This window comes from Pistacia vera, unplaced genomic scaffold (genome assembly GCF_008641045.1).
Source record: "Pistacia vera cultivar Batoury unplaced genomic scaffold, PisVer_v2 Contig462, whole genome shotgun sequence".
NCBI classification, from domain to species: domain Eukaryota; kingdom Viridiplantae; phylum Streptophyta; class Magnoliopsida; order Sapindales; family Anacardiaceae; genus Pistacia; species Pistacia vera.
Genome location: NW_022196293.1, coordinates 449,945 through 462,339, shown reverse-complemented (window position 1 = coordinate 462,339; position 12,395 = coordinate 449,945). Strand labels below are relative to the sequence as shown.

The 12,395-nt window shown below is 33.2% G+C and overlaps 2 protein-coding genes across 2 annotated transcripts; both read left to right on the top strand.

Annotated features, from left to right (window-relative positions):
- The first annotated feature begins 7,266 nt into the window (after positions 1-7,266).
- Positions 7,267-9,216, top strand: LOC116145588 (putative pentatricopeptide repeat-containing protein At1g53330). Its single transcript, XM_031431040.1, has one exon. It carries the CDS (start codon positions 7,287-7,289, stop codon positions 8,676-8,678), a length of 1,392 nt encoding a protein of 463 aa, XP_031286900.1. The 5' UTR covers positions 7,267-7,286; the 3' UTR covers positions 8,679-9,216.
- LOC116145510 (probable protein phosphatase 2C 80) lies at positions 8,740-11,997 on the top strand. Its single transcript, XM_031430969.1, has 3 exons — positions 8,740-8,867; positions 8,963-8,996; positions 11,155-11,997. The coding sequence occupies exons 1-3, from the start codon at positions 8,740-8,742 to the stop codon at positions 11,995-11,997; spliced, it is 1,005 nt and encodes a 334-aa protein (XP_031286829.1).
- Positions 11,998-12,395: the final 398 nt, after the last annotated feature.

Here is a 12,395-nt window from a genome sequence, read left to right as displayed (position 1 = left end):
TGAGCGGGAGCAGATTTTGTTGAATTCGCCTAGAGCCTAACAAGCCGAAGGTTTTAATTTTTCAACCCCAAAGTTTTGTTATTGGGCTAAGCCTAAGAAGCCCAAGGGCTTCAGTTTGCAATGTCAGGTAATTTGGGTCAAACTCCATGAAGCCTAAGGGCTTTTATTACACCCATTGGATCAAGCCCAATTTAACATAATAGATCAAGCCCAAAGTTATATGACTGGGTAGAGGCCTTAAAAATCGGAGGTCTTTAGTTTGGTCTATTGGATCAAGCTTAATGTTACATGTTGAGCTGGGTTAAATGTAATAATTATTTGTTATGCATGAATTGTCTTGTGATACCAAGTCAAAAATACCAATGTGATATCATAGACTTTCTCATGGTTTTGCCAACTGATCTCTATCTTTTTTTTTTTTTAATGATCTAGAGTGTTTGAGTCAGTTTACAATACCTCAAGTAATCTTCGAAACCCTGAAATTACTAGTTTGGTAAGAGTTTTAGTGATCACCCCTATTAGCAACCTAGGAAAGACTCGAACTCGAAACTTTTTTAATAATACACCAAAAAGTCCCTATTAAACCACTCGGCCACTTAGAGATTGGTTATATATTATTTATAAAGTAAAAAAATAGAAAATTAGGGGTATGATTCTCAAAAAAGGTTTCTTGACAATAAAAAGAATTATGTGCACAAATTTACACTAATTTTTAGAAAATGAATGTGTTTTTAAAGTATTTTCTAGTATTAATTTTTTTTTCTTTTTTATCATCAATCATTAAATGTGTAGAATAAATTAGTAATTGGAAATAAAATAAAATAAACATAAAAGAAAAGAAAAATATTGGCTGATATAGTGAGATAGAATTATGGTACACACAATTTTGCAAGCTTATCAAAAGTTGTAATGATAATGTCTATCAGTGAACTTTTGTAACGTGACTTTTTATAAAGTGAACAAAAGTTTCAACTAGTATGTTGACGTTGATCATCGGACCAAAACCACTCTTGGTAAGATCCAATATGGTCATAAGAGATCCAATGGGACGCTGCCCTCACAAAATTGAAAATTACCAGTTAGCAGTCAGTTTCTTGCGCCCTACCTACTAACACTTAACAAAACCAAACACTATTATAGTTTTAATTGCCAAGTCAAACTTTTCAATCTCAAATTTAACTCATATCTTGTGGAAACAATCAGTAGCCTGAGTTTGCGATGTATTTAATCTTGATGTTACTTGAATAAAGTATCGTCTAAATTTGTAGCACCCCGCATTTATTCATCCAAATTGAATAACTTATAGTACTCTTTAACTATGTTTGGCATGCGATATATCATATATAATATGAAGCAAAATACATAGCATAACATTGTATTATATATTTATATGATGCTATATATTTTTGTTTTCTAACAAAAATTCATTTATTAAAAGCTAATATATCTTTTAAAGTCAAAGATGGTCAATTACTAATTGTTGATCAATCCCTGCGTAATTAAATGATCATGAACCATGTATTTAACAATAGAATTTGTTAGTCAAATTAGTGTTGTGTCCCAATATATATATTTTTATTTATTTATTTATTTATATTGACCGAGAGTGTCCAGACCAATTTACACACACCTCAACTAATCTCCCGAGACCCTAGAACTACCGGTCGGGTAAGAGCTCCAATGTTTGGCTATCCTTATTAGCAATCGAGGAGAAACTCGAATTTAGGACCTCTTGAATAATACACCTGATAGTTCTTATCGAATCACTCGACCACCCAAAAATAGTTAATATCATAATATTATTGCGGAGCTACCAATATATCAATTTTCAAAATCAAAGAATTGCTCCAGCTAATGACAAATTGACAATGGACTAAATAACGTAACTCTTGTGCTTGAAGAGATCCTTATGCACCTCAGTCCACAAAATACAAAACAATTCAAAATTCAAACAATATTCTGATTTCTCAACAGAAAAAAGATAAAAAAAAGCCCTTTAAATTGACAAGTCAATCCTATATATCCAAACGGTACTTAATAATACAAGCTTCTTAGATATATTATATAATATACATACATCAATCTGAAGCTAATTAGCCAGGTCCCATGCCAGATAATTTGTCTCAAGTTTCAGAGACCACATCTTCGCCTTTTCTTTCTTAATTTCTGCTACAAACACGTTCTATCATACAACCCACAACTCCCCATCTTGATTACTCCAATTAACCTTCTTTAACTTCTGAAACCTTTATCATCATCATCATCATCGTTCTCTTCTTGTTAGTTGTTTCCAATGGCTGCCGCCATGTCTGAAGCTTCTTCTTCACCAGAGACATTGGAAAGTAGCAGTACGGAGACTGGGAGTTCTTCTGCAAGCAGTCCCAGTATTCAAATGGTTTCGAAAACTGCATCTGACAGGCTGCTTGGTAAATTCTTCGACGCGTTACAGTATGATTTTGATTATGAGCAGAGCGGGCTGTGGTCTCCTCCCGTACGTCGGAAAGTTTACTTGGACTCGCCGGGAAACATATGCTCAGAAGATCAAATGTTCTCCAAACTTAAGAAAGCAAAGAAGGCTTGCAGGTGGCGGATTTTCTGTATAAATGTACGCACTCAAACACTCCCATTTTTTTTACAGTTGAGTTCATTTTAACCTAATTGTGAGTCAGGTTTTGCATTTTTGTTAATTTTTCTTTCAGATGAACAGATGACATATTTGTTTCTTATTCCTTTTCATTTTCATTTTTAATAATGTATAATGAAAGAAAACAACAATTAGATTTTTCATTTTTAAATAAAATTCGATGGGGAGAATACTGAAAATGTATAAAAGAAAGTTATGAAGATGATAATGAATGGCTTTATGTTATTCTCATTTCTCGACTCAATTTCTCATTTTCCCTTTGCTTGATGTTGATATTTGCATTTTTCTTGATCTACTTTTTTTAAAGACAATATTTTGCCTGTTTCGGACTCAACTTCCAAAATGATGTTGGTTGCTTTTGCTTCTTTTGAGTTTTGCAGGCTTTTTGGTGCTTTTGAAGCTTTCCTTTCATGGCTTATGGGTGCCACGACCTCCATAATTAACTTCCGCAAAGCCTAGTTTCGTCTCATAAACTTCACCCTCCACGTTCCATGCATCTAAAGCAAATGGTCAAAAAGGTTCAAGTCAAAAAAGAAACCCTAATTAAGTTTGTCTTGCCACTCCAGCTTTGTACAACTAAAAATTGCATGTATTCATCTACTGCTGCATGTACTGGTACACCATTTTTTTAGTATAATACACCAAGCTTTACATCCCTTGTTTTACTTTTATGTGTATTCGCATGAATAGATATGTGTGCCATTGACGAGCTATTATATATAATTTATATTCATACTACATATTAATTATATGTTATATAATTTTAAGATAATTGATTCAATAATCTTGATGCCAAATCTTGTGCTTTGAAGTCGTCACAGTCGCCTTATTGGGTAGTGAGTCTGTTCTAATGAAGACGTATACACCTACTTTAAAGTCATCGTCACATTCGTTCCATCGCCTTGATATAGATTGTTAAATTAAAGATCCTTAAACCTTAAACCTTAAACTTGTTACTTTTGGACACAGTCGGGTTTGCCTTTAAACTTCACGCAAGCATCTTTCACTTAAAATGTGTCTACTTAATTTGGACGTTGATGTGACACTCAAAGTATCAAAGAAAGGTAAACCTTAAATACACGTACAGTCTTACGATACAAATATAAGTAATTATTAAGTTTAGATTTAAGGCACAACGGGTGAAAATCAAAACCAGAATCATAACCAAGTGCGTGTCAACGTTCTGAATAAAGCAAAATGCAGTGGTTTTGAATGGTTAAAACGACCCGTCAGCAGACAAAGCAGAATGATCAGATTTGCTTTTGAATCTAATACAAGGACACTGCACAACGGTTCATTTAAGATCTAAAGTCACTTGTAACAAAACTTTCTTTCTTACCTGTTCTTCCTTTTGTATTTTAATAACTTGAATTGGATTCCCTTCTTACTTTTTTCAGTAATTCAAAGTTGGTCGGTCCATTTGACTTCATTTTAATGCATCCACATATGTGCTTAATTTTCCTACCATGAATAAATTTGGGCTAATTCTTCCTTTTTCTTGAATCTGTATGCGATTAATTATTTTGTAATGCTTGGATTAATTGATGATTATGATTCAGAATCTTTTAATGAAAATAAGATTTTTAAATAAAAATTTGTAATTAAGATAATCCTCCTTTAATTAACCATAAAACATATTGTTAAGTAAATATTTAATAATATTTTCAGCTCGAGGTTTGAAGAAAGTATTACTTTAGTCTAATAAAATCTTTAAAAAGTTATTATAATCTCAGTCTCTCAGTCAGAGTTAGACTCACTAATACTTTGAAATCGAAATTTCTATTATACCCCCGTTTGTCTTATTAGGAATAATAAATATAAATTTCAAAATTAGGAGTTTAGACTTTAGAGATTAACATAATAAAATTACAATAAAATAAAATTAATAGAAGTCATAAACAATTTTTTTCACAACTAAAAATAAAGATTTAAAATAAAAATTCATACTTGCAAAAAAAAAAAAAAAAAAATCATATTAAATTTATTTTATAATTTTAGAGCCTTTTACTGTTTTTCTTTTCTTCATCAATTTTTTAAGATTTTATAAATTACAATTGGGTGGGATTGTTTCCCTATTTTTGCCCTATCATATTCCTATCATTTCCAAAATACACATTTGTTTCCTTATTTTGAAAATACTATTATATTTTATTCAATTATTTTTAAATCTCCTGAGTTTGTTAATTTAATTAAACACCCCCAAAAAAGTTTAGAAATTGATAAAAACACCCCCACCCACCCACCGACCCACCCACATTTGCCAGATTTCGGCCACCACCACCAGAAGGTGATCGGAATCTAGTATAACGGTGCACTACTGGCTAGATCTAACTGCTGGTAGTGCGCTGATATAGACTTTTTCGGCTAGATCCACCGTGGATCTAGCAAGAAAATGCCAGATCTTTGGCTGTAGCTAGTCGTCAACGACAACCAAGATATAACTGTAGTTGACAACCAAATGCGGCCAGATTTGGCAGTCAATGGCCAGATCTAGTAGTAGATATAACATTTTCCAGCCAGATCCAACGGAAAATGTCATCTTGGTGCACGATAGGCCAAATCCAGCCGGTCGTGCGCTGATACGTTGACTTGACCACTTTCCAGTGGTGGTGGCTGGCTGCCGATATCTAATGGGTGGGTGAGTGGGGGTGTTTTTATAATTTTTAATGTTTTTATTATAGGGGTGTTTAGTAAATTAACAAACTTAGGGAGTATTTTTGTTAATTTTTAAATTTTACCTTGTTATTACCACTAAACTCTTACTTTTTCAAAAATATTATCCAAAATACTAAAACAAACACACCCATTTTTATAAGTTTCATTTGATTATATCAACAACCATACCCTTAACCAGATTAATTTTCTCTTATTGTAGTAATGACTTTCTCAGATATTAGTAAACTAAAATTGTAAAACCCTATATGGTAGACTATTCCTAGAGGAGGTGAATAGAAATCGATAAAAATAATTGCAAAATAAAAATTGTCACCAACCACACACATTAAGAACTTAAAACAATAACAATGATAAACAATAAACGAGCATGAATATGAACAATGAAGATAAACAATGTTAAGCAATAAATGAGATGAGAGTAATAAATATGAGTAGTGAATTTATTGCAAATGATAATGATGTTCAAGTAAATATGCAATGAATAATAAATGAGTTGAGAGAGAAGAAATGCTGAGATATTTAGAGTGGTTCGAAATTATATCTATAAGGCTCCTACATCCATTTCTTTAAGGCAACCTCCTTGAAGTTTCACTAGAATCGGATTTCGTCATTTACACTAGCTTGACAAGATTTTGCCTCTTACAATAATTTGATAGGATTTCGTCTCTAGATTTGCAGGATTTCACCCGCAAGATGTTTGAATAAAAGCTTGTGAATGATTGCCTCTTAAACTAGGTTTAAACACACATTAAGAACAATACTCTTAAAGGTTTTCAAATGAGTACAAAAGAGTAATGATTGATTTGGATTTTTAGCTCAAGGGATTATGTGAGAATGGTTTTTATAAGACTTTTGTTTCCATGATATTCTCTTTGTCTTTCTTTACAATAAAACGCTTTATTTATCGCCTGTCTCTTTCCTTTGAAGTAAAAAATCGTAACTGCATTTAATGCAACTTTGAAAAGCTGCAAAACCCAGGGGAACGGGCGTTCTGCCATCGTGAATAGTCATTCTGGACATAACGGTTACTTTCGTACAACTTTAGGGTTTATCGTGAACGATCATTCCACCATCGCGAATGATCATTCCACCATAGGGAAAGATCGGTCCATTAACTCCTTAAACCCCATAAAATTTCATAAGCATGCACGGGTTCCTAGAACAATGACATTTTGCCAAGAATGATCTTTGAGTGGGAACGGTCACCACAAGGAACATATGTTCCACTTGAAATACATGCATTTTAACTTGATCTTCAATGCTTGACTTTCAAGATTTGTCAAAGGCGCGAAATCATTTGAATTCTAAGTACTTAACTTTTTGTCTTGATTTGAATGAATGTGCAACGCCTTTGTCGTGCCGTTGCGACCGACATGACTTCATTTGAGGCAGAAGAGCGCATGATCATATGGAACATGGTTGTGCTTAGAGGAACGTCCATATGGGCAATTCGATGAAACTGGGAACAACCACTCCTTTGTCCTGCACGATCATACCAATTGAGAAAACTATATTTTGGTTTTTTAGTTGTGACTTCTTATCGATACTTTTGCATATTTATTAAATACTAATCAATTTTTTGTTTAGTTTTAGTACATCAAAACACACAGGGACTCAATAAAAATGATTCTCTTTTCAAATGTCATTAACTCAACAACTTATATCATAATCAGAAATAATTTTTATTATGATATAATTTTTTAATATGTTATGAATTAGAAGAGATTTTTTGTTCTCTCAATTAATAAAAAAATAAATTTATATATTATCAATTTCTTTCTCTTAGAAACTGAAATTTGATTAAATTAGTTTTTTAATATCTGCTTCAAAACTATATAATCATCGAAATTCTATTAATTAGGATTACAATAATAAATTTAGAAGAATTAAATTGAACTTTAATTAAACTGCCATTTGCGTAACATGTTTTGGCGGGTGCCCAACGAACTCTCAAACAGAAGAAAACATGACCAACCCAAAACTCATATCTTCCTTCAGACTCTCCTCCCTCCTCCGCCTCCAAAAAGACCCCAAACTCGCCCTTCAACTCTTTCAAAACCCTAACCCAAACACCAGTCAAACACCTCCAGTCAAACCCTTTCGTTACAGTCATCTAAACTATGACCTCATCATCACCAAGCTCGGTCGCGCGAAGATGTTCGACGAAATGCGTCAAATACTTCATCAACTCAAGCAAGACACTCGCATCTCTCCCGAAGAGATAATCTTCTGCAATGTTATAGGTTTTTATGGACGCGCGCGTTTGTGCGAGCACGCGCTCCTGGTGTTCGATGAAATGCCGAGTTTTCGGGTGCAGAGAACGGTGAAATCTTTTAACTCATTGTTGAGTGCGATATTGAAGTGCAGGAGGTTTGATAAGATGAGGGAAGTTTTTGCACGTATGGAGGAAGATGGGAGCGCGGATTCTTGTAGTTATAATATATTGATTCATGGTTGTGTTGTGAATGGGAAATTGAAGGAGGCGTGGAGTGTGTTTGGTGCAATGCTAAGAAGAGGTCTGAAGGCTGATGAGGTGACTTTTGGGACGTTGATTTATGGGCTTTGTTTGGAATTGAGGTTAAAACAAGCATCGAAGTTGAAGGATGATATGGTGAGAGTGTATAAGGTGAGGCCTAATGAGAATGTCTATGCATCATTGATAAAAGGATATTGTGATGTTGGTGAGTTGAGCTTAGCTTTTAGGTTGAAAGAAGAAATGGTGAGAAACGAGATGGAAGTGGATACGGCGGTTTATTCTACTTTCATTAGCGCCCTTTTTAAGGCAGGGAGGAAGGCGGATGCTTTTGGGGTATTGGAGGAAATGAGAGAGAATGGGTGCAAAATGAATATTGTGACTTATAATGCAATGATTAATGGGTTTTGCAATGAAAGGGATTTTGAAGCGGCCTTTAAAGTTTTGGATGAGATTGGAGAGAATGGGTGTAAGGCGGATGTTATTAGTTATAATGTGATACTTGGCGGGTTGTGTAAGGAGGGAAAATTGAGCGAGGCAAATGATCTGCTTGAAGACATGCCTAGACGAGGTTGTGCTCCTGATGTGGTATCATATAGGATACTTTTTGATGGGCTGTGTGATGGGATGCAGTTCAAGGCTGCAGCATCGATTCTGGATGAGATGATTTTCAAGGGTCATGTGCCTCGTACTGCAAGTGTACATAAATTTATCAATGGTCTGTGTCAGGTAGGGGATATGGAGTGTTTATGGACAGTTTTGAGTACTTTGACTAGAGGAAATGTTATTGATTATGAAACCTGGAGGATGATAGTTTCTACAGTATGCAAGGAGAATGAGCTTTCAAATGCCTCAGAGCTTAACAAAATCTTGATTATTCCCTAAATTAAGATTGCTGATAAGAAAATTGGGTTTTATTCAACTGAAAACATGATTTTCTGTTATGATGTCTGCACGTGCAGGATATGCTAGCTTAAGTCTTACTGTTCGCAAAATTTGTATATTTTCACCATACTTGCAAGAAGTGAGGCATTCTGAAGAGGTGAGTCATAAATTACTTCTGGGCTGCACAAGGTGTGTGGCCAGGCCACATTGTTGATCACTGCATAATTTGGAGTTGTTAAGAACATCTTTGATGCTCTGAGAAAGTAATGTGCTATTTGATACAGATTCACAGGCGATGCTGGGATGACATTATCTATGGTGTGACGCGAGAAAGGTGCTAATTTATATGTATTTGCTAGTCGATACCTTGATTATTGTTTGAACTAAAACCACTGTAAGATGTAAAGCAAAAATTTACATCCGGTAATCCTGCAGAAGATAAATATAAATTATTTTCTGTTAGAGCACCATTATAAATTTGGATGTATACTCAAATGGCCTATAGATGGAAGGGAAAGGGATAATGGGGTTTGTTTTGGTGTGCTTTATGTTTTACCATGGTTGCTTCTAGTTATAATCTGGATTGGTGAATTTTTGTGTTCTGTTTCATCTAGGTTAGAACTTTTATGAAGTTTCTGTTGAGAGGATTTAACTCATCATCAAATTACATACTTCAGTTGGTTAATGCTAGAAGTTGCAAAGTTCTTACGTTCATTATGTATGTCTTTGATTAGCTGTCAAGCTAAACTTCATCTCTGGTTCATAGACTATCTGGAGTTGGTAGAAAACTTTTATTAAGGGTTTATGATTCACAAATTATTTATATAGCGCTAGAAATTTCTAAATATAACCTTTTTCTTTGGGAAACTCAACTGACTTGCTGGAGATTTCAGGTCCATTAGTTATAGTGTTTGTTAACTAATATCTGTTGTACATTATGACTTAAAGCTGAAATAGTTTGTGAAACCCTCCAAGTGAAGAGTGGAGTAGTCATAGGGACTATTTTAAAATTGAGTTTTACGGGTAGACTATTATATATATCATCAAAAAATAATTTAAAAAATGAGAAAAATAGTGTATTCTTAACATATAATATAACTCGTGACAGAATAAGTAGCTAGGCTAGTGAAAAAAAAAAAAAAATGATTGTAGATTAAATATAAATTTGAAATTATCATAACATGACTAATTATATTAATAATTTGAAAATATTAAACATAAATTCGTATTATATATGTGTCATATTAAACTATTAATACAATATGAAACTTTCATATTTATAGTCTATTACTCTATTTAATCAATTTAGCTCAAATTGGTGCCATAACTATAGTATCTAATGTATTGGGATCTAGTATTATGAAGGTTTTTTTTTTTTTCTAGCAATTGTATAGACATAAATATATTTTTTTTTATCTATTGGCAGTGGCGGATGCTACTCTAGTGGACCATCCTCAATTTTTTTTAAAAAAAATATATTAATATATACAATTTCCAAATTTTGATCCGTTTTAACATAAATATTAATGGACAAAAAAATTAATGTGTAATTAATTTTTAATTTGGCAAACCCTAACAGAGATTTCTGAATATGCCCCTTCACTATTGGTACTCTTCAAATGTTGTCTAATTAAAAGTGGTATATAATTAATGAAGCTCGCTTGTACCATTATTTATGGCGGTTTTCTTTGTCAATCGCACAATTTTTAATATGTAGTAATTACACTATATGATTAATATAATTATTAAGTCAATCTTTATCTATTCCCGAGTTATTAATATTAAACAAGATAAAGCCAAAGGAGGGATGAATTAATTTAGTGCTTCCCCTAATTCCATTTACTAAATCCCATGGTGAGAAGCATTAAACATAGGTCAAAAAAATAATTTAATTCTAATTTAAAATATTCTGATGTGGTATCACGGTGGTATTACTATTATAATTTTTTTTTTCTTTTTTAAAGACAAAACAAGATTTTGTATAAATGGTGGCACTTAAATAATCACAAATTAGATTAATAAACAATTCATTTATTATTATTATATATATATTTTTTAGTAGGTTTTTGTATACACTTGATTTTGGGTAATTTTTGTAATTTAAGAGAATATTGAGGGAGATTAGGGTTTATTTTCTTTTAATATTGTATATGATGGAAAGAAAGATATAAATGTCCTTTGATTGTTAATTTTAACATTTGAGATTTAAAATTGGGTGCAACATTGATGGTTTTCAAAACTTAGGGAACTGATCGTGATCGTTGTTTCAAGATAGTTAGGATGGATAAATTAAATCAGCCTTTTTTATTTCATATCTCTACTAGGAAACAAAAAAAGAGTTTCCGAAATCGAAGAGTTTCCTACATTGAAGAGTTTCCTATCTCCAGTGGAATTGAAATTAACCCATTATTAAACTCACTCTCTACTTTATTACTACTTCGCTTGATTACTTGGTAATTTTATCATCAAATTTCAGGTTCTTCCAATGATAATCAAACGGAAGAGACTTCACCCAGAAGTTCTGCCGTCGCAGAAAAAGAAGAAATCGAAGGTTTCGCCATGCAAGAGAAGATTACTGCAGATAACAATGGGATCATTCTATCTCCCTAAAGATGAAGTATCACTGCCACTTGGGCAAGATGCCCACTTCGTTTGTCAAGAGCAGCAGACTTTCGGGGTGGCTGATGGCGTTGGTGCCTGGAATATAAGAGGGATTGACGCAGGTATATATGCACGTGAACTCATGACAAACTCTCTTATTGCATTATCCGGTTTACCCAAGGAAGCCGTGGTGAATCCAAAGAAAGTTTTGAAAGATGCCTATTCGATCACTACGGCTCAAGGTTCTTCCACTGCGTGCATTGTTACTTTGAAAGATTATTGTTTACATGCTGCGAATGTGGGAGACAGTGGATTTATGCAGTTTCGTAACAAGAAATTTATATACCAGTCACCGATGCAACAACGTTGTTTTAATTGTCCATATCAATTGGGTAATGGCGAGAAGAGCGATCGTCCTGATATTGCAGAAGAGTTGAAAGTAATGGTGGAGAGTGGAGATATTGTAGTTTGCGGAAGTGATGGGTTACTTGATAATATGTTTCCGTCTGAGATTGAAGAAATTCTAAAGGGAACAAAAGGAGAAATATGTCCAGAGAGTTTAGCGGAGAACATAGCAAAACATGCACTCTATAATTCGTTCGATAGATTAACAGATTCTCCGTTTGCAAGAGCTGCAAAGAAAGCGAAATACAAGCACGTTGGAGGCAAAATCGATGATATTTCTGTAATCGTTGTGATAATTAAACCAGCAGTTTGATATTTCTTAATTATTTTTTATTTTTATTTTTTTTGTTTCTTGGAATTCTTGGTGAAAATTGTATGTAAAGAATTCTTCCAGAACTTTAAATCGACAATGTAATTAATTATGAAGAATTAGCACCACTCAATACAATAGAGTTTGTTTAGTTTTATATGGGTTCCTATGTCAATTACAATTTTTTTCTGCGACAGTTTCATAATTTCAATAATTTTTTTGCGTAATCTTTGCAATAATTCAAGGAGTTTGATATCTTTGTTAATTAGTTTGTGTTTCATTAATTAATGAATACATGGTGTCAGTTCTTGAATTTTTTTGCAAAAAATTGTTATGAAAATAACTCATCCAGTAGTTTCTTTTATATTAGAAAAAATTGTTATGAAAATAACTCATCCAGT